This window comes from Caloenas nicobarica, chromosome 3 (genome assembly GCF_036013445.1).
Source record: "Caloenas nicobarica isolate bCalNic1 chromosome 3, bCalNic1.hap1, whole genome shotgun sequence".
Taxonomy (NCBI): domain Eukaryota; kingdom Metazoa; phylum Chordata; class Aves; order Columbiformes; family Columbidae; genus Caloenas; species Caloenas nicobarica.
In genome coordinates this window covers 28,377,296-28,404,015 of record NC_088247.1, presented here as the reverse complement: position 1 = coordinate 28,404,015, position 26,720 = coordinate 28,377,296, and the positions used below count along the sequence as shown (strand labels likewise).

Genomic DNA, 26,720 nt, shown 5'->3' with positions numbered 1-26,720 from the left:
AACAACTGGTTTGGTTCCAAAGGTTCAGTAGGTGATCACAATTTCAGCACAGGTGATGCTGCTTTCAACAGTACTTATGAAATCACAGGCTAAAACTTGAAAGAACAGACTGTACTTTCCCAGCAGCAATCCAGAGGGACAGGAAAAAAGGGCAATTAAAAAGATGTCCCCAACAGTCTTTTTACACTTTTATGGGGTCAGTCTTCCTCAACATCTATGAGAAATACCTGGTTTGATAAACATACCCACAAACTACATTGGTTAAAAGTTCAATTTGATTACAAAATCCATAAATGTCTCCAGATGATATGCAACTCCAATTTCCTTCTATCTATTACATGTATAATAAATCAAACTGCCCCAGCAAATGATATCCTGAAAAGCTACAGAATTCATGATAGCTGAAAAATACCAATTTAGTACCAATGCTGGTTATTTAGTTCACTGGCATGTGACCAGTCTGACTGGCTATGCTCACAAGCAAGTATTAATGGATAAGCTTCCAGGATGTCTTCCAGCAAGAAATAACAGAACAAACCAAAGAATCTATCACTAGGATACGACCCAAAGGTGATGCTCTCAAGAGTTATGTCATATCCTAAACTTCATAGTTTCCACTTCTGATCAAGGGATTGCTCAGTAAGGAAAAGCAAAAAGCAACCCCAAACCCACACATCCATACCCACCCATACCACCCAGACAAAGGCACCTGAGAGCTATTCTATGTAATCTACCCTCCTGCATTGGTCATTCAGTTCTTGAAGAATAGCCCCTGGACCACACTGATGAAAAGAGCACAGAAACACCTAAAACATGCTATGGGATGCTTATGATTGTTTGATTTAATTTTCAAAAGCCTCATTTTGTCAAATTCTGTCCTTTAACTGGGAAAGACAGCAGTTTTATCAGTTTCCGCTATCAAAACTATGTCTTTTCTGCTCATACCTACTTCAAGATAGTAAATGGCTTCCACTACTGCTAAGCTCCTATGAGCTGCAGTGAATAAGATCTGTGAATAGCTTGTACCTTGATTCACTGAAATAACAGAAAGCTTCCTACCTATAAGAGCAGCAATCAGCTCAGTCTAACCCCATAAACCAGCAACCCAACTATATCTTTACAGTTAAATAGTTACCCCACAAACACATCCTAAAAGCATTTCAGCATAAAATCTACTAATTTGACTCATACCCTTTCCAGCTTGTGAGAGTCATAAAGAGTTAATTCAACCTCTTCTCAAAGCCATTACCAGGATCACCTGGAAAGAACCTTCTCAACTTCTCCAAACATTTAACTGTTTAAAGCTGAACAAGACAACCTCATTCTACAACACAGTGGCAATTACAGAGCAAGCTCAGCAAGCAAAGACCAACTATGTCATGTAACTGAAGAAACCATTCTTAGATCCAGCACAAACTGGATTCAGGCCAAGACACGAACATGAGACTGCTTTGTTTGTACTGATATACCGTGTGTTTCAAAAAGATGGACCCAATTTGAAATCACAAGGCTTTGAAATTGGGTCCATATTTTTGAAACACCCTGTAGTTCTTCCTATCAATAGATAGACAACAGACATCCACTCATGCTCCTTGCTATTCGTCATACATCAGTACTGCTGACTATGAGATGTTCAGTACATGAAAGACATGGACCTGTTGGAGAGGGTCCAAAGGAGGGCCACAAAAATGATCAGAGGGATGGAGCATCTCTCCTATGAGGAAGGGCTGAGACAGTTGGGATTGTTCATTCTGGAGAAGAGAAGACTCCAGGGAGACCTTATTGTGGTCTTTCAGTACCCAAAGGAGGCTTATAAGAAAGATGGGGACAGATTTTTTAATAGGGCTCGTTGTGATAGGACAAGGGATAATGGTTTCAAACTAAAGGAGGATAGATTCAGACTAGATATAAGGAAGAAATGTTTTATTATGAGGGTGGTGAAACACTGGCACAGGTTGCCTGCAGATGCCCCGTCCCTGGAAACATTCAAGGTGAGGTTGGACAGGGCTCTGAGCAACCTGATCTAGTTGAAGATGTCCCTGCTCATTTCAGGAGGGATGGACGAGATGATCTTTAAAGTCTCTTCCAACTCAAATTATTCTGACTCTACGCTACCATCCTTCCCAACAGAAGCATTTATAACCCAACTTACAAAACCTGCATTTTCTGGGTAGATGCCTCTAACAAGCAGTGATTAGAAATCAAACTTCAACTCACAAAAATTTATGTTTCCATCTTACAGACAAGTACTTGAACTGTTTAAAGGACATAGAAACAATTTCTACCAGTATCCATCACATGCAGTCAGATAACTGGTAACTCACCTGTGCTGGTTTGACTGAATGGAGGTAATTTTCCATGAGGTTAGTTAATTCCCTTGTTGATAGTTAGCATAGTCTTTTGTTTTGAATGTAGTTCGAGAATAATAAGATAGCACCTTGGGACAGAGTTAATGTTTTCTTCCAGTAACTTTCCAGTGTTTGGGACTTAGCAGGAAAGAAGGCAAGAACTCAAGTTTCTCATGTTTTGCAAGTAAACAGGTGCATAATGAAGCAAGGAGCAGATGGATCCAGGAGAGTTGACTTAAGCTGGTCAACAGAAGTACTCTATACCATGAACGTCACATTCCACATTTAAGCAGGAAGTTCTGAGAACAGCCCTTTCCTCAATGGCTGCCATCCTTGAGGGGGCCCTGCTCCTGTTCCTGCTCCCAGGGCCTGGTTCCAGTACATTCCCTGTGTCCTGATGTTGCTCTCCGTGCCTTTACTGAACTCACTGTGCTCACAGTGTCCATCTTCTAATGTTCATTGCTGGGAGCACGTGTTCTAGTAGCCAAGTATTTGCTTTGTATCATTTTCGTTTTACTAGTATTTTATTAAATCTGTTTCTCTTTCAACCCATGAGTCTTTCTTCCCCTTTCTCTTCCCTCCAGAGAAGTAAAGGTGAGCAAGCAACTGCTTTGATGTTTAGCCAGCCCAGCGCTAAACAGCAATATTGCCATGAAAAGAGCCTGGTATTAACAAAAACCTTACTTCACGGCGAATGATGTGCAACATAAACCCTAAAGCTGAGCAAGATAGATGCAATGTTGATGAGTAATAACTTTGGATTAGGCCTGTAAATAACACCCAACAAGAACTACTGTCAATGCAGCAGTAAGAAAAAGAGCAGGAAACAAACCCATATTCGAAAACAACTTAAGAGCAAGAAAGCGTTCTTAGAGAAAAAGACCTGATCTCCCTAGTAAAGCAGGGAAAATGTCATCATGATCCTAAGAAATTTGGTATGTGGGTAAGCTGGCCTGAAACAATCCTTTCTCAAAGTTTCTGCCACTCACACGTACTCACGTTTACATAAGAAATTCCATATATAGAACATGGTAAAAGTTCTTTGAGTTGAAAGCATATAAAGATAGTATCTTGTTCTGTGTGTGGGTTTACAAATAGTATTGAACTCTGCTGAACCTAGACTTTCAAACATGTATTAGTGAGCTGTGACTTCCGCTCCTCCATTTTATCTATGAAACCTAATACCATTTAGCCAAACCACCTCATCGGTCCAACTATTTTTACCTTTACTGCAAATATGCTGTAGCACGAAATCGTCACCACTATAAAACTGGACAGAACAGAGTATGTTCCAGTTATTCATGGAGCTGCAAGCACGATAAATCTGCCCTTTGCTTGCCCTCAGAACTCATTGCCATGAGGATTTTGCTCCTTTTCTTAAACTGTTCCATGGTCTAGGTGTGGGTTATGCAAAATACTGTTTGAAGGTCTAAAACAAATTGTGGTAAAAAAACTTGTGCCTCTGGAAAAAAATATTAGGCTGATGCAAAAGGAACTGCAAGTTTCGCATTGTTGAAATTTGCCATTTGGTACTGGAATACATTCTTAAATAAATGTGGTTATGTTATGCATCATTTTAATGTGCTTTTCTCGCTTTATGTTTTTTTGCTACTGACTTATTACTTGTTGTTTATTTTATATTTATTTTAGACTATGGAAATGATGTTAGAGACAAAAAGCATATTTTAGCAATTTTCTTATTCGAGTTCAAAATGGGTTGTAAAGTGGCAGAGACAACTCGCAATATCAAGACATTTGGCCCAGGAACTGCTAATGAACATACAGTGCAGTGGTGGTTCAAGAGCCTTGAAGATGAGGACTGTAGCGGCCAGCCATTGGAAGTTCACAATGACCAATAGAGAGCAATCATCGAAGCTGATCCTCTTACAACTACACCAGAAGTTGCCAAAGAACTCAACATCGATCATTCATTGGTTGTTCGACATTTGAAGCAAATTGGAAAGGTGAAAAAGCTTGATAAGTGTGTGCCTCATGAGCTGACCGTAAATCAAAAAAAAAAAAATCTTTTTGAAGTGTCATCTTCTCTTACTCTACACAACAACAACAAACCATTTCTCAATCGGATTGTGACATGGAATGAAAAGTGGATTTTATACAACAACTGGTGACAACTAGCTTGGTGGTTGGACCAAGAACAACCTCCAAAGCACTTCCCAAAGCCAAACTTGCACCAAAAAAAGATCATGGTCACTGACAGAATCACAGAATCACAGAATGTTAGGGATTGGAAGGGACCTCGAAAGATCATCTAGTCCAATCCCCCTGCCAGAGCAGGAACACCTAGGTGAGGTTACACAGGAGGGCGTCCAGGCGGGTTTTGAAAGTCTCCAGAGAAGGAGAATCCACAACCTCCCTGGGCAGCCTGTTCCAGTGTTCCGTCACCCTCACTGAGAAGTTTCTTCTCACATTTAAGTGGAACCTCTTGTGTTCCAGCTTGAACCCATTACCCCTTGTCTTACTGTTGGTTGTCACCGAGAAGAGCCTGGCTCCATCCTCGTGACACCCACCCTTTATATATTTATAAACATTGATGAGGTCACCCCTCAGTCTCCTCTTCTCCAAGCTAAAGAGACCCAGCTCCCTCAACCTTTCCTCATAAGGGAGATGCTCCACTCCCTTCATCATCTTTGTGGCCCTGCGCTGGACTCTCTCCGGCAGTTCCCTGTCCTTCTTGAACTGAGGGGCCCAGAACTGGACACAATATTCCAGATGAGGTCTCACCAGGGCAGAGTAGAGGGGAAGGAGAACCTCTCTCGACCTACTAACCAACCCCCTTCTAATACACCCCAGGATGCCATTGGCCTTCTTGCCCAGAAGGGCACAGTGCTGGCTCATGGTCATCCTGCTGTCCACCAGGACTCCCAGGTCCCTTTCCCCTACACTGCTCTCTAATAGGTCATTCCCCAACCTATACTGGAACCTGGGGTTGTTCCTGCCCAGATGCAAGACTCTACGTTTTCCCTTGTTATATTTCATTAAATTTTTCCCCGCCCAACTCTCCAGCCTGTCCAGATCTCGCTGGATGGCAGCACAGCCCTCTGGCGTGTCAGCCACTCCTCCCAGCTTGGTGTCATCAGCAGACTTGCTGATAGTACACTCAATTCCCTCATCCAAGTCGTTGATGAATATATTGAATAATACTGGTCCCAGTACCAACTCTTGAGGCACTCCACTAGATACAGGCCTCCAACCAGACTCTGCCCCATTGATCACAACTCTCTGGCTTCTCTCCTTCAGCCAGTTTGCAGTCCACGTCACTACCCGATCATCCAGTCCACACTTCCTCAGTTTTGCCGTGAGGATGCTGTGGGAGACGGTGTCAAATGCTTTGCTGAAGTCAAGGTAGACCACATCCACTGCTCTGCCATCGTCAATCCACCTTGTTACGTCTTCATAAAAGGCTATGAGGTTGGTCAAACACGACTTCCCCTTGGTGAAGCCATGTTGACTGCCCCTGATGACCCTCTTATCCTTGATACATCTTAAGATGGCACCAAGGATAAGGTGTTCCATCACTTTCCCAGGGATGGAGGTGAGGCTGACCGGTCTATAGTTGCCCGGGTCCTCCTTCTTGCCCTTTTTGAAGACCGGAGTGACATTTGCTTTCCTCCAGTCCTCAGGTACCTCTCCCGCTTCCCAAGACTTGGCAAAGATGATGGAGAGCGGTCCAGCAATGACTTCAGCCAGCTCCCTCAGCACCTGTGGGTGCATCCCATCTGGACCCATGGATTTATGGGTGTCCAGATTGCTTAACTGGTCCCTAACCCAGTCCTCATCAACCAAGGCAAACTCCTCCATTGCCCTGCCTTCCTCTGGGGCCTCAGGGGTATGGGGCTCCTCAGGACAGCCTCCGGCAGAGTAGACAGAGACAAAGAGGGCATTCAGTAATTCTGCCTTCTCTGTATCTTCTGTCACCAGGGCACCCACCCCATTCATCAGTGGGCCTACATTGCCTCTGGTGTTAGTTTTATCTGCCATGTATTTGAAGAAGCTCTTCCTGTTGTCCTTGACCCCTCTCGCCAGGTTTAACTCTAAGGAGGCCTTAGCTTTCCTAGTTGCCTCCCTACATCCTCTGACAACAGCCTTATATTCTTCCCAAGTGGCCAGCCCCTCCTTCCATGATTTGTAAACCCTCCTCTTCCGCTTGAGTTTGCCCAGCAGTTCCCTGTTTAACCACGCAGGTCTCCTGGCTCCCTTCCTTGACTTCCTACCTGTCGGGATGCACTGATCTTGAGCTTGGTAGAAGCAGTCCCTGAATGTTAACCAACTATCTTGGGCCCCTTTACCTTCAAGCAGCCTTGCCCACGGGATTTCCTCCAGCAATTGTTTGAAAAGGCCAAAGTCGGCCCTGCTGAAGTCCAGGGTTGCAATTCTGCTCGGTATTCTGCTCCCGCCACAGGAGATTCTGAACTCCACCATCTCATGGTCACTGCAACCAAGGCAGCCCTCCACCTTTACTGCTTCAACCAGACCCTCCTTGTTAGCGAGGACGAGATCCAGCAGCGCACCTCTCCTAGTCGGCTCCTCCACCATTTGCATCAGAAAGTTACCGTCAATGCACTGGAGGAACCTCCTAGACTGAGGCTGCCTGGCTGAGTAGTCCTTCCAGCAAACATCAGGGTAGTTAAAATGCCCCATAAGAACCAGAGCCTGTGACTGTGAGGCCACGCTCAACTTGCTTTGAACTGACCTGGCAGTTTCTGCTGCCGGCCTGATCCACTACAGCTTTTGGAATCCCAGTCAAACCATTCCATCTGAGAAGTCTGCTCAGCAAATCGATAAGATACACCAAAAACTGCAATGCCTGCAGCCAGCATTGGTCAACAGAAGAGACTCTTCACATGTCTTCTCCACAACAATTCCTCACTGCATGTCGCACAACCGATGCTTCAAAAGTGGAACGAATTGGGCTATGAAGTTTTGCTTCATCCACCATATTCACCTGACCTCTTACCAACCAACTACCACTTCTTCGAGCATCGCGACAACTTTTTGCAGGAAGAACGCTTCCACAACCAGCAGGATGCAGAAAATGCTTTCCAAGAGTTCGTCAAATCCCAAAGCATGAATAAACAAACTTATTTCTCATTGGCAAAACTGTGTTGATTGTAATGGTTCTTATTTTGATTAATAAAGATGTGTTTGAGCCTAGTCATGATTAAAATTCACGGACCAAAACCACAATTACTTTTGCACCAACCTAATAACTCTTCAGTAAAGAAATCAAAAATCACCACCATCTTCCATTTCAGTATTTTCCAGGTCTTGCCCTGTTTAACATAGGTAACAACAAATGTACGTAAACCTAGTACAACCTTACTGCAAATACATTTTTCTACGTACACTTCTAGTGAAAGGTTAAGAGCCAACAGCCAACCATTCTTGTTACCATACTGCTTAATGCACTATAGAATAAATTCATAGTGAGATCCTACACAGAGGTGGAAAAAAAAGAACTGGAAGGATCAGAATACAGCAAACTACAATTCTGCATGATACATCAATGGTGCTGTAGCTCTAAGGGCATAAGTAGGGCAAATTTTGTGGGGAGAGTTATGCTTTTTTCTTTTATAGACAAATTGATGTTGGTGTAGAGATGGGTTTTCACACATACAGTCTGGAAAAAGACAGCCTTTGCATTGGTAGTTCTTACGAAGGGTACTATCATCTTGCATGACTGCATTCTTACCAGTAGACTATGTAAGCTGTATTAGGTCACCAACATTCTCAGACAAATCAAATATATCATGAGCTATATGAATACTTAAGGAAGAAAGACAAGCAAAGAAACTTTGCTTCAAACTGATAATCGTTCTCAACTGTACACGTATACTGTGGTCCTACCATCTCAGAATAAGGATAGTTCTTATCAAGACCTACAAAGAACAAGCAACCGCAAGAACACCTCGTGTCCTCTTGGATACCTACTTCATTAATTTGGTGGGTTACAGATAAAAATGTATAAGGATACAGACTATGGCAAGAACAAGCAAAAACATTAAGGATGGCCTCAAATAGTGTTCTACTGAAGTAAAAAAATATAAATATCTTGGTTTTGCTTTGTAATTCACTTTTTCGTTGCCTCAGTCAATATCATCTTTGGTTTACGATTTTCCATATTGTAATATCACTTAGCTTAGTGAAGGTGAGAATTTAGTCTGTTAGTAGAAACAAAAATATACATTGTATCAGGAAATCATCAAGATTTTCAGAAACAGCTCATAAAAGTTACTAGGAAAAAAAAAAAAACCAACGTTGATAGAGTCAGTTATCTGCAGTGATCTACACCACTTTTAAGTAATGAACCTAAAAAATTTATTCTGTTTCTAAACTTCCAGTCAAATATTAAAAAAACTATTAAGCGTAGAGTATATTTTTTTCTCTTACACCAAATTCAGTGTAATTATTCCAACTGCTCATTAATATAAATAATTTAAAGGACTGGATCACTCTTTTTTTTAAATCTTCCAAAACTACTCCACAACCCCCAAGATTATTTTTATTTAAAACTTTGCTCTAAATTGTTTCCAAATCAGGTGTTTTCAAACAGTCAAAAAGAACTGTATTGTATTATCATTGCGAGATTTTGTTTGAAGCCAACCAAAAGAAAACACTCAGAATCTGGTACCAGGCCACTACTAGAAGGCCTAGCAGTAACAGAATGACCCTGAGGTCAGAGCAGGAATTTGTACAACTCTCATGCTCCTACTGTTAATCCAGAATTTTTACATTTTTTGAAGACAATTAGCAACTTCACTGATAAGGCACAGTACTTCGACCAAATCATGACTGCAATTGGGAATGACTTACACATACTCAAGACAAAGCCTCAATTCTGATCCAGATTAGGAGCCTTCTTCTATTGTTATGTGATTAAGTTAAAAAGAACTGCACATGGTTTACATGCCAGGCACGTAAGCAGCGCAACAAAAAGGGCAGGAAGAAGACAGAAAACCCAAATTATTATTTCTACATTACCAAAAAGGGTTGGTACTAGAGTATAACTGTATTTTAAACTGTAATCTTAAAAAATTGTAACATTTACCTGTTGAACAAGGCATCTGGAAATTGGGATCATTGCTATCCAAAACAGGCAAACAGAACTGGGCACTTGCAGATCCTAGCATAGGATCCTTATCGCTGAGCATGTTCTTCAGCGAATCCTCTAAGACATTTTGACTTGTACTAAAATCCTCACAGACTTCATTCTCCAGGTTGGATCCTAGAAATAGGGCATCATCTAAGTGTTCAGTAGGAATTAAATGGTTAAATGTATCAACTATATCCATGAAGACTCCTGTGTGTCTTTCAGCCCTATAGAAAGACAAGAAAAATACCATAAGAAAATAAGCTACAAATTGTAAAACACCTAAGACACCAGCAAATTGTTTCAGCTGTTGTGTTTTATAAAGAACGTTTAAGATATTTTAGAATTTTAACCAAAAAAAAAAAAATTGCTTATGGTTTAGTATGGTCCACCGCCTATCTAAAAAGCAGTTCTGACTATTTTTAAAATAAATCCCGTGTTAAGTTAATATAAACTCCGCTGTCTGCATCAGAGTGTTGCCATTTCTACAGAGTTTGCATAACAAGGGCTAACTCAAACACTTCCTTTCTGAAATTTGTTCAAACCTTAACCAACCCAAGGGGGTGGAACAACAGAGGGATGGGGAAACCAAGAACAAGCAAACCTGGTTAGCGGCACTGTGAGCACACATTTATCTTTACTTTTAAATGTAAAAAGTCAGGTCAGCTTCCACTAACATCAGTGGAGCTGGGAAAGCTCAAGAGCCTGCCATACCAGGCCTAAAACTGGGAAGGACTATATTTCCATTCATAGAGGAACTACCAAGTACTTCACAGCAAGTAACTATTTTTAAGTAGCAAGGCCTTATCTCTATTATTTTTCACCTATCATTATATCAATAAAATTATAGAAATTTTATATGAAATGCTGACCTCAATCAAGTATAAGAATGCTGTGCTAGCTTCAGAAGGGCCAGGAGCCTTTTAAAAACTTCACTTTTGAAGAAGTTTAGGTAAAACTTAAGGAATTGTATTCAAAGATGGTACCTACATTTTACAAGAAGGGGTTCCCTATTTTCTACATCCAATCTTTGCGACATAGCAGAAATGCAACTATTGCAGCAGAGATTCAACTAATGAGAATACATAACTACACAAAAGAATAGGAAAAAAGTCAGCAAAATGTTTCTTCAAAAGTTTAGCATAAGCATATACTTAAAAGTGGAGAGAGATAATTATAACAAACATGGTCACAGAGGCAAAGAAAATGGAGTAGTGCAGTAGTGTCTGGCTTAATTTGGCATACAAGAAGGTCTGGGAGACTAGTTTTGGCACACTGAAAGCCGTTCAAGCTTTTGGAAAAAGGATATACATTCTCTCCCACTCCTTCCTTCATCATCCTCCTTCTTCTACACACTAGACAGGATTTTTTTTTTAATGAATGCATTAATTAAAGGAAAATTACAAGTGAGATTTAGAGTTTGTAGTGCTTAAATTACTTTCTAGATCCCTACTCCATCACCATGCCACTAAATAAATCCAGTACCTACTCATGCTTACTAGAACAGTAAGAATGCTTCTTTAAACACATTGGTGTATAAAATGTATTATACACATTAACAGGACATTTTTTGTTTTAGCTATCGACAGGGAAAACCCTAGCCATACACATGCAAGAGCTCTGCTACAATTTCAACCCTATTTATGCAATTTATTTAATTTCACAAATTTACAAAAACTACAGGTGAGCAACAAAAATGTTTAATTTTCTGGTTTGTTTTGGTTTTTTTTTTTTTTTCTTTTAAACGTAACAATGTTTATTCCTTCTACCATAGGGCAGCTCAGAAGAAAAGCAATGCTCAGGTATGGCACTACTTTGCAGAACATGGTGTCTTTACAGTATTAACACACTAACCATGACAAAACTGTCTGATACACAATGCCCTACTGACCAAACAGCCAGCAAGAAGGCAAATCAGGCTAAATCAGGTGCATTTAGTAAGTAGGCAGCAGTCTTACAGCAGCAAGTATGTTATAATTTGAAAGCTCTCTAAACCAAAAATGTACTATTGTTTTCAAGCAATGCAGTGCATCTACATATACATAATGCCAACGAGCACGTACAGCAGTCTGTATTCTTTCTGCAGTTGTCAAAATAATTTCCAAATTTGGCAACAAACAAAGCAGCAGTCTAACAGAGGAAGTGCTATGCTGCACTGTACAATCTGTTTTTACTATACCATGTAGTTACAACAATCAGATACTATACAGGATAAACTACAAGAGGTGCAGTAGCTCAAAGTAAGAAAATAATTACAGATGCTCCAATCCAGTATTCTAAAACATCTTCTCATAATGACAGGGTTTTTTTCGTATTACCATCACACAAGTACGAGATTAACAGACACAGGATGAAATGATGGTGAACCCTGCTGCTAATGATTGCCAATGACACTTCAATAGAAAACCCATGAACTACTATAAGAAACTTTTTGTACTCAAAATTAGATTAAAAAGAGTGGTGGGGTTTTGAACACACAATAATATATCTCAAATTCTTTTCTGGATAGGAGGGGAACATCTATATAATTGTTACTCAAACATTGTTGTTACCAAAGCAATACTGACCTTCTTTAAGAGCAGTGTTTAGTAGCAAAGCTCAAGCAGAATGTCAGCTCTTGCTACAAAAATGGCTGCTAACAGAAATTAACCTGTCTTCAGCAATGTGACAAAGAAAGAAAACCTACAGTTTTGCAAGAGCACCATGCAGCGATTCAGAACACTAAAAGCACTGCAAAGTAACTGTCAAAGCAACTATACATGCAATGGCCACAGCCACCTTCAACACCACCTAATTAGCTATTAGAGAAAATTCAAGAGGAATTTTATTGAAAGTTTTATTTCTCAAGCATGAGTCTATGATCAAGTATAAGTTCTATCCAAATTTTGCACCAAAAAGTCATTGTAAGAATACAAACAAAGTGGTTTTGCATAAATGTCCTGCTATAGCAAAATCTAAGATTAAAGATTTTGTTTTACAATTTTTAAAATATTTAGAGGGGTTATCCCAGTAAAGTACATGGGATCAAAATTTTTCTTTACCTGTTTCGAGAAACCACTGTTCAATTCTTTGCATAACTTGTACAGTCCCAAGCTTAAAAAATTATTTCTAGCATTACTAGATTAACTATCGCATGAAGTATACAATCTGTGGAGACTGACAATGAAAGATACACTTTGTGCTAGACAGCTGATTGCTAGAAATAATTGCTACCAAAACAAAAAAAATCTTCCCTTACACAATGCCTAAAGTGCATTAATTCTGAATGGTTTATTTTGCATTTGAAACACTTCAAACACCAGGAAAAGTAGCCAAAGTTAGAGGTAAAAACGCAGTTAAGTTTTTCATGGTCACATATTTCCAAAGATAACTCTAACTACTCGGAGGAGGAATGAATGTGTCGTCCCCCTGGAACACAGCTGTGTCCTTCACTTGAACACTAAAGGCCAGTGGCTCAGCATCAGTCACAGCAAAATGGCATATACTAAGCATACTCCATCATGCAATAATTCAAAAGTGTTTTCCCACGGTGTAGTTAATCAGAAGCAACAGAATATGAAAAGTTTCACATCTGGAGAAGCAGTGAGAAGAGGTGCGCACATGAACGAGGCAAAGGAGCAAATGACAAAGGAGGAAGTCCCAGCTGGATTCAGTCTGGACAGCTGTGAAACTTCTTCCACCCACCGGCTCATGGAGCATCAAGGCATGTACTAAAACTGCTACGGTACACAGCACAGCAAGATACAGGAGCGTGGGTGCAATGAGATCTGACCATCAAGAAAAGCAAAAGCTACACAGAGCGCTCTCCTCAATTCCTTAAATAAAGTACATCCCTCTCACACTTTTGAGACTGATTCGTTTCAATCAGCCCCCTACTGCAACAACAAGTACTCACAGAAACAACCAACCAACCCACATCTTTCATTATTAAGTGATCCATCACTAAAACAATCCTGTTAAAGAGAAAAAACATGTCAGTTAAACGTCTTCCAGAATTCCTCCCACATGTTTAGTATAAAATCTCTTCATGCTCTCAACATAATTTTATTTTTGTCTGAGACTTCCAGCTTATAAAACCCAGTTCTTCGGTTGTTAAATTATTTTAAGTTAGGTATGTCATAATATTGCTTCAAACCCAAATAAATATTGGTGTGAAATAAACATGCTGTAGGATCCGATATGGCAGATTTTTATCCTGTCCCCATTTACTACTTTGTCATTATATCTCTAGCAGCTTCAAATGACTGTCCAAGATTAAAAATAGCCAGAATGATCACTTATTAAGGAAAGAAACCAAGATCTCAAACAAGCATACTATTTCAAACCAATCTCAGAGAGGAATGAAAACTAGTATCTGGACAAGAGATACTGTACATCTTTAAGGTTTCTATTGTTTAATTTTCTGTGAAAGAGGTAAAAAAATACTTTAGTTACTGTTACATTATTTTCTTGTCGAGCAAAGCAAAACAGTTTAGCAGAGATATCCAACTGCATCAGCACGTCTCTACCACCTTACCTCAAGCAGAAGTGACCACAAATTGTATATACCACTAGAAATCCTGGGTGTTTCTTAGCTGATGTACAGGTTAAGGATACTCCGCCTTTGCTTTCTAAATTAAGCCTCCCTTAAACACCAGGTATGTACAAGCTTTTAATTTTCCAACTACATATTTGGATTTTCATTACATATCATAGAATGGTTTGGGTTGGAAGAGACCTTGAAAATCATCTAGTTCCAACCCCTCTGCCAAGAGCAGGGACACCTTTCACTAGAGCAGGCTGCTCAAAGTCCCATCCAACCTGGCCTTGAACACTTCCAGGGACGGGACATCTACCACTTCTCTGGGCAGCCTGTTCAAGTGCCCCATCACCCTCATGGTGAGGAATTTGTTCCTTGTATTTAATCTAAATGTCCCCTCTTTCAGTTCAAAGTCATTACCCCTTGTCCTATCACTACACGCCCTTGTAAAAAGTCCCTCTCCAGCTTTCTTGTAGGTCCCATTTAGGTACTGGAAGGCTGCTATAAGGTCTCCCCAGAGCCTTCTCTTCTCCAGGCTGAACAACCCCAACTCTCTCAGCCTGTCTTCATAGGAATGGTGCTCCTTCTCCTCAGGGCTGCTCTCAACTCACTCTCCTCCCAGCCTGTACTTGTACTTGGGATTGCCCTGACCCACGTGCAGGACCTTGCACTTGGCCTTGCTGAACTTCATGTGGTTGGCACATGCCCATCTCTCATGCCTGTCAAAGTCCCTCTGGATGGCATCCCTTCCCTCCAGTGTGCCAATCATACTGCACAGCTTGGTGTCATCAGCAAACTTGCTGAGAGTACACTTGTGTGACAACCTTGAAGCACACCCCTCATCCTTAGCAGAACAAAGGACCTTGTTATGCCTTAAACGTCTGGTTTTTGTTACTTTGGGAGGAAAAGATAGATGACACCTTGTCTTATCTTTCCCAAAGTTTTATGGCCATGGAGGCAGACACCTTGCAAGATAAGGGCAATTAACAGTGTTGCTGTGAAAGGCCTCATGGCCTAATTGGAATGATAGAGATGAACCATCTGTCGGACAACCAACTACCAGAAGAAACCACGAACCAACAGCTACCCCTGACAGGCAAAACAACTCACTTCTGGCCAGTACTGTGAACTTTCCCCTAGTCTGAAGACCCCAGACCCATTTCCAGAAGTCTTCCTAATTAGCATGAAGAGTGAGCAGAGGGAAGAGATGAACCACCCTCTCCTATCTCGCATATAAATGAACTGGGTTATACAACAACCTCATGTATGATATAGGTTGGCGGCGTGTAAATCTTCAACGCATCCCCCCCTCCAGAGGTCGTCGTGGGACCGATGTACCTGTGGAGTGGTGATATCTTTCTCTCTCTCTCTCTCTCTTTCTCTCTCTCTCTCTCTCTCTCTCTCTCTCCCTCCCTTTCTCTTTCTGATATCTTAGTTTTCCTTCTCTCTCTCTCTCTTTCTTTTTCTTGAACATATAAAAGTAATACCATTTTGAGTTCTACTGCTAAAGTCTTGTTAAGTTTTGCATTACAGTTACTAATTGTTGCCAATCTACCATTTTTAGAAGGGCTTTTGCTGTGAATGTATTGGTAAGTTTCATGTTACTATAATATACTTTTGCCAAGTCACTAATCACTGTAATTTGTAGTAAATTCATAATTGGACCCCTGGAATGATTGACTGTCATTGACTTCGCACTGCTGCGCAGAATTACCCGGAGTTAACTCATACCTGATCTCATCTGTTGAGTCAGGGTGCGTGTCGCGTTCAGAGTTAACTCATCCCTCATCCCATCTGTTGGGACGGGACAACTTGATCCAATGTCCATGTTACCAACAAAGATGTCAAACAGCGCTGGTCCCAATGCTGAACCCTGAGGAACACCACTCATCACTGGTCTTCACTTGGACATCGAGGTGCTGATTGCAACTTTTTGAGTGAGATTATCCAACTCTCACGCCAATGAGCTTTCTACTCTGGTTCACATTGGTTCAAATCCCATCCTCTAGGGCTGTCTTCAAGAATTAAGTTAACTGACAAAACATTTTTAGCAGGACAAGCAATTTGATTTATGAGCATATGAACTGCAATATAGCCATAAAAATGTGTTCAGAACTGTTAAAGAAAGTTTCAGTGTCCTCGGATGGAATACAGTTTGCTGAGCTTTGACCTTCGATCATAATCAAATTTTATCTTTCTTGTTCCCCCATCTTTCATCAAACAGGACACTGTCGAAGACCTGCATAACAGCTACACGTAGCCAACACGTTTATTTGAAACATTAATATTGCTGTAAAGGAGACCCAGGTACAATGACAAAGCTGTACACTAGAAATATCTACCCATACGTATCCATAAGCCACCTGTTCCCTTATTTATATCCCCTATTTATTATTTATTATTTTAATCTCTCATTTAAAATTAAAGATCTAGCTTTTAGTAGCACCAAAACCAAAGCCCTGCCACAGATCAAAGAACAAGAAATGTAAATCTGAGCATTTCATTCATTCTTAACCAGCTCGTCTGTATTATTTTTGTATTCCCCTCAGCCTAAAGTCTTCAGACACCAACTGACCCAAATCCTATCACCCTGCTAAGGAAACCTCAATAGTCTGACACATCAAATAATAATAACCACACCACAAAATTCACCTATAATCCGAAGGTATATACTGCTCCCCTCAGTGACACAGCAGATCTCTTACTACTTCCTATCACAATATTTGAACGAAGGGCAGAAAATCTGAGATTCTTAATTAAACCTTCACTATCCAAAAGAATTACATTCACGAGCCAAAATTGTACCTCATTTCAGTGAGCAGGGAAAAAAGTAAATTTCAAACAAAGGACTTAATTATAAGACAAAGAAATGCAGAAAAAGTACAGAGAAACCTTTTCTTCATCATATAAGATCCAATTATATCATAAAAAAATCACCTCAGCAGTTATCTTTTGAACAAAGTAACCTCTCCTCAAAAAAATTACATTCTTCACCCTCACTTTACAGCTAGAAGAGGCACAAACTGCTGCACTAGAGGTTGTGTTCTGTCACAAAAAAGTCTTTATTTCGTGAAATCTTTCAAATGTATTTTGTAAAGTAGACTGTTTTCCTTTCCTGGATGGTCCCATCAATGTACACTCTTGAATCTCACAAAAATTAAGCATCATCAAAGATTATACATAACTTAATTAATCTCTCCATCACTGCATATATCTCTAGAAATTGTAAGCTCACTACCAAGAATAATTTCCTTGAACAGAAAAAAACAAGGATGGATTATTTTTCCATCACTACTGCTATGCTCTTCAACTCTTTTCCAACCTCAGGTTCCTCAAGAATCACTTCAAATATTTTCAGCTCGAACACAGTATAAACGTTAAGCTGTGTAACAGGTTACACTGATTGTCAGTCACCCCAGATCAAATAATCTCATTTGTAATACCTTTTGAATGTCAGTGTCTCTCTGATAATGATTCATTTGGAAAAACAGGTTAAAATTAGTTTTTCTTCAGAAACAGACGCTTAATGGCTAAGCCTCATAAAGTCTTCAATAGAAAAATACTATCCATCACATAGCTATATTTACACCACTCAAGCAGATGTCACAAGTCATCTATATTTTCATGTTTTGCTGCTATATAATGAACACTCATATCCCAACTTAGTGGACTTTGTCATTGCTACTTCATAATATTACCTTTCAAAAATATTCCCTTCCCATAGAAATAAAAAGTTTCTGACATAATATGCCAGAATAATGTAATAAAACAATGAATGATTATTTTTTCCTACAAATAATTTATCTCCCCTTAGTAAGTAAACCAGGGAAAATTATTTTTTACTATAAAAACTTCACTAAAATAACAGCTAAAAAAAATTCTTACAACATACATGGGCCTAACTCTTTGCATAACATGAGTAGTATTTACTCTTTAAGGAAGAGCTAAGCCTTGTAAAAAGAGGAAATAATAATTACAGACTTTTTAGAGTTTTTGTTTTCTTAGAAACACCTTACTACTGTGCTGAATTACTTCAGTTAACTATACTGAATAAGATCTAGCCAGCATGGTTTGTAGTTAGGTGCTGTTTCAGCTGCTTAAAATTCACGAGGGTTTGCAAATGTAAAATGCACATAAAAACTGAATGACTGAGTAACAGGCAATGACAGCTGAAAAAATCTAGGTGTCCAGAACTCCATATTTATATGTATGATCTTTAAAGCTGACTACAGAAAATAAAACTAGAACTACTTGGTAAAGTAAAACGAAAGCTGAGTAGCAGTTTCACTGTGGGCTACAGATGAAGTGTAGAGACCAAAGTTAAATTATTCCAAGAAATACAAAAAACAGGTTTTCAAGATCCCCCTTACAGTGTGTCCTGAACTTTAACAGATTCATTTATTAAGCAAAACAAACCATGAATTAGTGGTGGTAAAGAGATCCCATATGTTTACCCTCCTTACATTTAATCCTACAATATTTCCATGGTTTAGCAAAGTTAACATCCATTTTTATAAAAGCAAAGGTATAAAAATTACATAACGGATTAAGAGACATATGAAAGACAACACCACAACCACAATTTGTATGGTACAGCTGTCATCATTCCATGTTTCTGTCTTCTCTTCCTCGCTTTTATGCTTCATTCTGCAGGCTACTTCTACTAACTCGATCTACAATGCACAAAGTGCTCTTCTTCCAATGGCTCATGCCTGCAAGTCTCCATTGTGTAGATCATATAGAAAACACACTTGCAATCACATGAATGATGACTCTTCTAAAGCCTAATAGATATTAATTACTTGCATTCCAGTAGCAAGCAAGAAGCATGGACGCATTGCCTCAGAAAGAGCATCTCATCCAACAGGATATGGAAATACCACTAGGCCTGGGTACCACCAATGACCACATTTTCTCCCGCACTTCCTACAGTGGGTACTATACACAAGAGTTAAACCCAGGAATTGTTGATGATGCTGAGCTTGAGAGACGGGAGGAGGAGCCCGGAGTAGGTCAGACCAATAGCAGGAAGAACAGCAGGGTCTAAATTGGTGTTCGTTCCTCAGGTTTTTATGGGGCAAAAAGGCATCAGCGCCTCAAGAAGTGAGGAGGGACAAGCACCGCCAAGAAGGGGCAAGACCTAGCAAACGCGGAGCAGAGAAAGCGGTGCAATAAAGGCAGCAGCAGCGCGGCTCCGGGCAGGGAGCCTGCGGCAGGGTCCCGCACGGACGCCGGGGCGGGCGGGGACAGTAGAGGCCGCCGCAGGCATCGAGGCCGGGGCCAGAGCGCCATGTCAGGTGGCAGGGCGAGGAGCCCGGGGCCCTGCCGGGCCGGGGTCCGCGGGGCGCAGCCTGCGCGAGGTCAGCGCTGCAGGGCCGGGCCCGGGAGGAGCGGGGCAGCCGGGGCTCGGCCGGGGAGCGTCCTCCGCGCCCGCCGCCAGCCCGCGGGCCGCCTCTACAGAAGGGCCGGCGGCGGCAGCGGCTCCGCGCCCAGCCCGGGCCGGCGGCGCGCGGCGGAAGCAGGCCGCGTCCCACCCGGGCCGACCCGCTGCGCCGAGTCCTGCCGCCAGGCCCAGCCAGGCCGCGGCCCCACCGCCACGGCAGGCCCGGCCCGGCCTGGCTGCCCACCCACGGCGCCCCAGGGAAGGCAGAGCGAGGCCACGCAACGACCTCCTTCGTCTCCCCCCACTCCGCCCTCCCCACTTTACCTGCCGCGGCCCGGCGGCGGTAACTCACCCTGCTCCGCCGCCCAGCGCTGCCCCGGAGCCGCGGAGGAAGGACGCGGCGGCCGCGCCGAAGGGAGAGAGGGCGGCGCGCGCAGCCCCGCGGGAACGGGGGTGCGCGCGGGCTCCCCCTCTCCCGGCCCAACTGGTCCCGCGCGGCCCGGCCCGGCCTGGCCTGGCTCGGCTCGCGGTGCCGGCCGCGTGCCCGCTGCCCTCCAGGCGCGCCCCCGCGGCGTCAGGCGAGCGGCGCCGGGCCCGGCGCTCACGTGACAGCGCTGGTACGGGGGGGGCCGCGTGCGCCGCTGCGCAGGCGCCGGGCCCGGGGCGGCCGCGATCGTGCACCCAGCGCCGGGGGGCGCCGGGCTCGGTCGGGCCGTGCTGGGGCGCGGGGTGTGGTGCCGGGTGCTTCGTGCCGCCTGCGGCCTCTTCCCGGCGAGATCTGCCGCGCCGTGACATAACTGTGCTTGCGGCCCCTGCTGCGCCAGGCCCCGGAAAGGCCCCGTCAGCGGAGCCGGCCTCCGCGGCTCACCTGGGGAAGGTCTTGGGCACCCTCGCTGGTGTTGGGAGCCGAAATGGCGAGAAGCGCCTGGTGGTGGCCCCCAGGCTGCAGCTGCGCGGGCCAGGCCGTGCGCCCGGCCGGCCCGGCCTGCGGGTGGGTGGAGGGCGGCCGGGTGGGCCTGCAGGCTTCCCCGTAACCAGCGGGGCACAGGCCGCTGCTGCAGCTGGGGGCGGCCGGCCCGGCGCCCCTGCGGCGGGTGCCTGTGTAATTCTGTTGTCTTTGTCTGCAAATAGCAGCTGCCACCCTCTTCTGTGCAGTCCGTGTTATGCAACCGTGTTGTCGATCCTTCCTGTGCGCCGGCGGCCTTGGGCAGATTCCTTCAACTCCCCATGTGCCAGGTTCGTCGGTTACTGCAGGTCGAACAGGAACAGTCGTGGGGAGACGTGTCTCAAGCCGCTTCTCAGCACGTGTGTCACTTCTCCTTGGCCGCCTCTTTCTGGCGACAACTTCTCCATGTGCGCTGTAGGTACCTGTGGCACACATTCACGCAAATTCCCACCAAAGGGTCTTTATGGTGTGAGTTTATCAAACCATCAGAACCTGAAGTAATTTAGTCTCTACGTCAAGTTATCTGAGAAAAGAGCTCTCGTTCTATTTTGCATTATAGCATTAGTTAAATGCAACATACGTTATTCTTTTTTCAGCTTGATGGCTAGTATTAAGTGCAGTACTGGGGTTTCATCACATATGCCAAGTTTCAAATTGAATACGTCCCCAAAAGAGAAACAGATTTTGAACAATCAAATCCTAACAATCAGACATTTTGAATGATTCTATATTAACAGTACCTTTACATTTTCCTCATGTTCTGTAATGAAATGCAAACATTTTACTGTGTCAGGACAAAAAGAATAACAAAAAGGTGAAGTTAAAATGGTTTGGTTTTCCTTTTGTACCTTTCTCTGGTTCTGTTTGGAGTCTTTGACATTCATGTTCTTCAGGGCCTCCTGTGGTGCCATAAAGGTAGAAATGCCTTAAATATTTTTCTTGCTGCCATCACAGTAGGAAAGAAGGCTTTAATCTGAAGGCATAGTAGCAAAGTGACATTTTCAACCACTACATAGGGTAGTTGCAACAAGACAGTAACACCTTTCTAGCACAGCAGAGTTTTTACCCCACCCGAACTTTTTTCTCTGTCCTTAAATTATCTTTATGCAAATCACCACACATGGTTTTTTTTCCAGTTTTCTTCTTGTGCTTTCCCATTTTCAGAAATGCTCTTTCCTTTCCAAGGCAAGCATCTTTAAAAAAATACTGCCTTTTTATGATGGCACAGAACTAAGCTACTGGGCTGATTGAACTCATTTCTTCAAAGGCTTTTTAGGCACAATTTTTCAACAAGGCACTAAACCTCTAATGTATTCTCAACATTATGCTAAGAAATGAAATGACTGCCTGGAGTGAAATTCAGTTAAAAACATTTGCATTGCACAAATTTTCTGGCATTCAACCCTTTTGCTCTCATTACTTTTGACACAAGCACCAAACAAAGCACTGCTAGTAATCTGATCGTTATTCATTGCCCTATTCAGTTCTTTCTTTACATTTTCAAAAGTCACATAACTCCTGTGACCTATAATAGAGTGTGTGTACTTTTCTTTTGCTATGACCCATGCTGTACCAGTAACTTCATAGTCACAATTGCTGGCCACATATATAGCGAATTTTCCCACCTATAGCACCTATGTTGTGGATTTATTTAACATTAAAAAAGACCAACCAAAAAGACTGCAAAGGACAACTTAATAGGTATTACAGGGATCTTTATACACAATGGCAGGTCAGCTATACACAATGGCAGGTCAGCTATCCACAATTACAACTGCACCATCTGCTATCATTCCTAGCGATGTTTTTATCATGTGCCTTTACACATGACCTACTTGGTAACAGTCCAGATCCTGCAAGTTTTTTCCATTGGAAAGCAACCTATTTATTTTCAGGAAACAGTCTGCTAGTGCTTTGAACATGGGAGAAGGCAGCAGCAGCAGCAGAAGGCAGTTTCTTTGCTTATAATTCGAAGTCTCTTTTCAGCCGCAAGTCTTTCCCAGAGGTTCCTGAATGATTTTGCTGACAACCTTCCCCTGCCCTTCCATGTCTTTTTCTAATTGGTATTTTTGAAAATATGCTATACAGTCAGGTATCTTACTGGTCTTAAACATGGCTTGCTGATGAGTGTTAATTACTAGTTCTCCAGTTGTCAAAACATAGAAAGGAGCTAGATTGTTTTGTATGCCTAACTAGATAAATCAATTGTTGGGTATGGTAGAAGACTAACAAGTTTTCTCCCATGCCCCAGGGTAGTATTTGCCACTGTCAAAAGATGAGATATATCGTAGCAATAGCCCAATAACTATTCAAGCAAACTCTCACAGGAACATTTTTTTTTTGGCTGGGTGTGTCTATTTGAATTTTCTCAATATATTTGATTTAAATGATTTTAATACCCAAGTGTTACACTTATTTGCAAATATGTAACTTCTTAGAATGTCATGCAAAGCCCAATTAGACCTTGAAAGAAATTAAAGTATCTGCTACAGAAACAGTTTTATTTATCTGCTAAATTTACTATACTGAACAAGCTTTTTTTTTTTTCTACTAAGTATCTGGTTTTTGAAAAGTTATAAATATTACATTTACACCTCTTGGATAACTGCCTTTCGAACTACATTTGCTAAGATTTTTCCCAGGAGGAGCAGCAGACTGCCTGTTCACAATATCCAGGATTTGCCAATATCAATGGTTCAGGAAGCTCCATAGTTGGCTCATTTGAAGCCTATTGAGTATAAATTAACATGAACCAGTATCCTTAGTAAAAATTCAAACTGCCGGTTCTTCACATCTTTTCTATTTCTTGTTGTAAGAAGAGTTCTTTTACTGTTTCTTTTTCAAATGCAAGACAATAATAGCCAAGAATCTCCTAAATTTTTTAGTCTTTTTTTTTAAGAATGCCTGATTTTGACACTGTTTTTCCTTTCATTACCCACCTTTCCTCAATTAATACAGTAACTGTAACGTGTTCCATTTTACCCACTTTCCACTGAGTTTAAGATCCCCCATAAAGACTGATTGGCAGCTGCCAGTCATTAGATCAAACAGCAGCTGTATGTCAGACTCTAGAGAGCAGCAGGAAACCATTCAGTTCCACAGGTGAAAGGGACTGTAGATTTTAAAATTAACAATACAGCTTTGGTGAACAAAGGCAAGGTTCTATGACTAAGGGTAGATTTTAGTAGAGAGGTGAAATATACAGAAGCTACAAGCTATTTTTTTTAAGACTTACCCAATGGAATGCATAGATTCAAGACTGAAAAAAAATATTTTATCCCAGAAGACAAGATAGACTTGCAGTTATTTACAGACAGTTGCATGAACCTGGAAAAGAAAAATCCTTGAATGAAATTTTGGACCAGTAGAAGAAAACAATTATAGGTTGCATTAACCAGGCTTTTGGGACTTATCTCTCACACAAGTTTGGGCAGTTGCCTATGGAACTGCTGCTGGAGTTACTGATCCTCTAAACAGCTGAGATTTCACTCCACTACCTGTTCACCTTAATTTTAATGTTCTGTGGAGATAAGCATTTGGTAGTAAATGTTAGTAAAAAATAATAATTTTGTTTTGAATAAATGCTCATTTGATAATTTATCAGTGTTTTATTTCTTCTGTATATGTGTAAGGAGAGATCATCAATTATTATTTTAAGAAAAGTTTATTCATGTAAATAACTCTCTACATATATTCAAATAGCTTTATTCATATACATTGTAGGGAGTACCTGATGTATCTTCCATTAAAAATCTATATAAGTTTTCTGTAAGGCTGGTTTCTGATTTGTGAGATTTTGTTTCTGCTTTTCCACTAAGGTTGAAAGTTATATTTCGTTTGCACACATGTTCTCTGTTCATCTCTTCCACTCTCTACATCTCTGTCTCAGTTCTATAGCCAGTTGTCTTAAGTGTTTCTCCTGCCAACAAGTGTGATATTGCATCAAGTAGCAGGGGCACAGCCATGGCACTAGAAATAAAGACTGGCAATATGCCTTTTTTGCTGGAATTGCTGGATCGTGGGGCGGTTCTGTTGACTATCAGAGCACAGAACCAAGAGACCTTACAGTGACCACTGTACAGAAATAAGCAAATTGTTTCTTAATCCCAGGGTTCTAAATAAAGAATAATGTAAATAAAGACTAAGAAAAAATGCAATAAGATAAATTAGTTTGTGAAGGAAGGATATATGATATATCACTCTGGAAAGCAAAATCAAATGAAAGACCTTAAAAGGTTCAAAGTTTGAATTTGATATTGCTGGAAGTCCTCCAGGCTGTTGGAGAAGAAATCTTATTTGCTTTAGCTTAAATTCCTCTATCTTGGACAAAAGTAACAAGGACTATGCATACCATGCTGATCTTCCTCAGTCATCACAGTTCTTCATCATATTCTATGTTTTATGAAAATGCAATTAAATAATTCTATCTATATAGACATATTAGTATATATTATGTGGGTTTATGTATGGTAATATTTATTATATATTTAATATAATAATACATATACATACACAAAAGTGCAGTTCCCAAATCAATTGTTTGGAAATTCCACTCAACCTCTGTCCAGCCTTCCATTATTATCTGTTGTTGTCTCCTGCTTTTTCTGCCTTAAAATTATTCTACTAAATCTCCTTCTCCAGTTTAACTAATGATTTATAGTGTGGCATAATGACCTCTGGAAAATCCATTCTGCATTTTATTCCATGTAGTTTTTTCCTTTCAGAATTTGTAATTATCATTCCAGGCCCAAAGCTGTCCTACTCTTTTTTTCCCCATTCTTGTGTATAGATACTGAAGTTGCTAATCTCCAGCTATACAGTACTATATTTGCAGTCTGTGTGAGTGGGAACCTACATAGCTGTGCATCATAAACTTTATATGATGTGGAGTGCTTGCAGAGATGCTGGCTGTGCACTACTCAGCTCTGCAGTAAATCCGTTCCTAGCCTCAGTGTCCTGCTGACACAGACAGGCCTCTGCTCCCAGCGCTCCTCAGGGAGAAAGGCTGGGGGTGCTGGGGGACAACTGCAGCTGCTTGGTTCAGTCCCAGCCTTAGGTACAATAGATACAAAAAACTGCACCCCTGGGTGCCTGCCGCTGAATTTGGCACAGTACGCCAATTAGAATAGAATGGAATTGAATGGAATAGAATAATTTCAGTTGGAAGGGACCTCCACTAATTGTCTAGTCCAACAGCCTGACCAATTCAGGGCTAACCAAAGGTTAAAGTATGTTATCAAGTGCATTGTCCAAATGCCTCTTAAACAGGCTTGGGGCATTGACTACCTCTCTAGGAAGCCTGTTCTAGTGTTTGCCCACCCACTTGGTAAATAAATGCTTCCTAGTGTGCAGTCTAAACCTTCCCTGGCACAGCTTTGAACTATTCCTACACGTCCTATCACTGGATACCACGAGGAAGAGATCAGCACCACAGTAGAGAAAGATGGAGTTTAGGAACAATTAAACCAACTAGACCAAATGGGATGCATGCAAGGGTACTGTTGGAGCTGGCTGAAGCTGTCATGAGACTGCTCTCCTCTTTGAAAGGTCTTGGTGATTGGCGAGGTTTCTGATGACTGGAGTAAGGAAAACTTCATGCACACCTTCAAGGCAAGAAAAAGGTTCCAGGGAAATACAGACCCATCAGCTTCACTTCCTTTCCCAGGAAGGTTGTGGAGCAAATTCTCATGGAAGCCATTTCTAAGCACATGAAAAAGAAACGATTGTGTACAGATCACCTTGGATTTACCGAGGTCAAGCTACTCTGACCAATCTGATAGCATATGATGAGATGATTGCTTCAGTGGATGGAGAGCAACAAATGTCATTTAAGTTGTTAGTCCTACATCAGGGATGTAATAGCCCATGCACAGGTGGTACAGGCTGGGGGTCAATTGGCAAGAAAGCAGCTTTGCAGAAAGGACCTGGTGGACAAATTGAATTGAAAGATTGCATCAGAAGGAGACCGGGCAGCAGGTCAAGGGAGGTGATTACAGACCACAACTGGAGTACTATGTCCAATTTTAAGCTCACTGGTACAAGCGAAATATTGACAAATTGGAGGGAACCCTGGTGTAGGGTCATCAAGATGCTTAGAGGCTTGGAGCATATGGCATGCTGAGATATCTCTGTTTCTTAAGAGGAGGCTGAGGAGGGAGGTTTACTGCTGTCTCAGCTACCTAGCAGGAGGATGTAAAGAGGAACAGACAGTCTCTTTAGGAGGTTGCAGTGGAAAAAATGGGAGAAAGAGGCCAACTGCATCCAGGAAAACTCTAACTAGCTATCAAGGGAAGAGTATTCACTGAGAGGGCAGTCAAACCCTAGAACAAAGGTCTGGAAAGGACCGAGTTATCTCCATCCTTGGAGATATTAAAAACTTGACTGGACAGGTGCCTGAATACCATGATCTAATTGTG

At 41.8% G+C, this 26,720-nt stretch overlaps 1 protein-coding gene across 13 annotated transcripts in view; it reads right to left on the bottom strand.

The window, feature by feature from the left end:
- PHF3 (PHD finger protein 3) overlaps positions 1-20,387 on the bottom strand; it is a 58,431-nt gene extending 38,044 nt beyond the window's left edge. For 4 of the 13 annotated variants that reach the window (XM_065630495.1, XM_065630504.1, XM_065630502.1 and 1 more), the window contains exon 1: positions 9,415-9,504. Coding sequence is in view for 1 of the 13 variants with exons in the window: in XM_065630494.1 (XP_065486566.1) it covers positions 9,415-9,658 (244 nt within the window). In the remaining 12 variants the exon portion in view is untranslated. Of the gene's footprint in view, positions 1-9,414; positions 9,684-19,710; positions 19,887-20,226 lie in introns of those variants that run through there. The other 9 variants (XM_065630499.1, XM_065630501.1, XM_065630506.1 and 6 more) reach the window with 7 other exon arrangements.
- Positions 20,388-26,720: the final 6,333 nt, after the last annotated feature.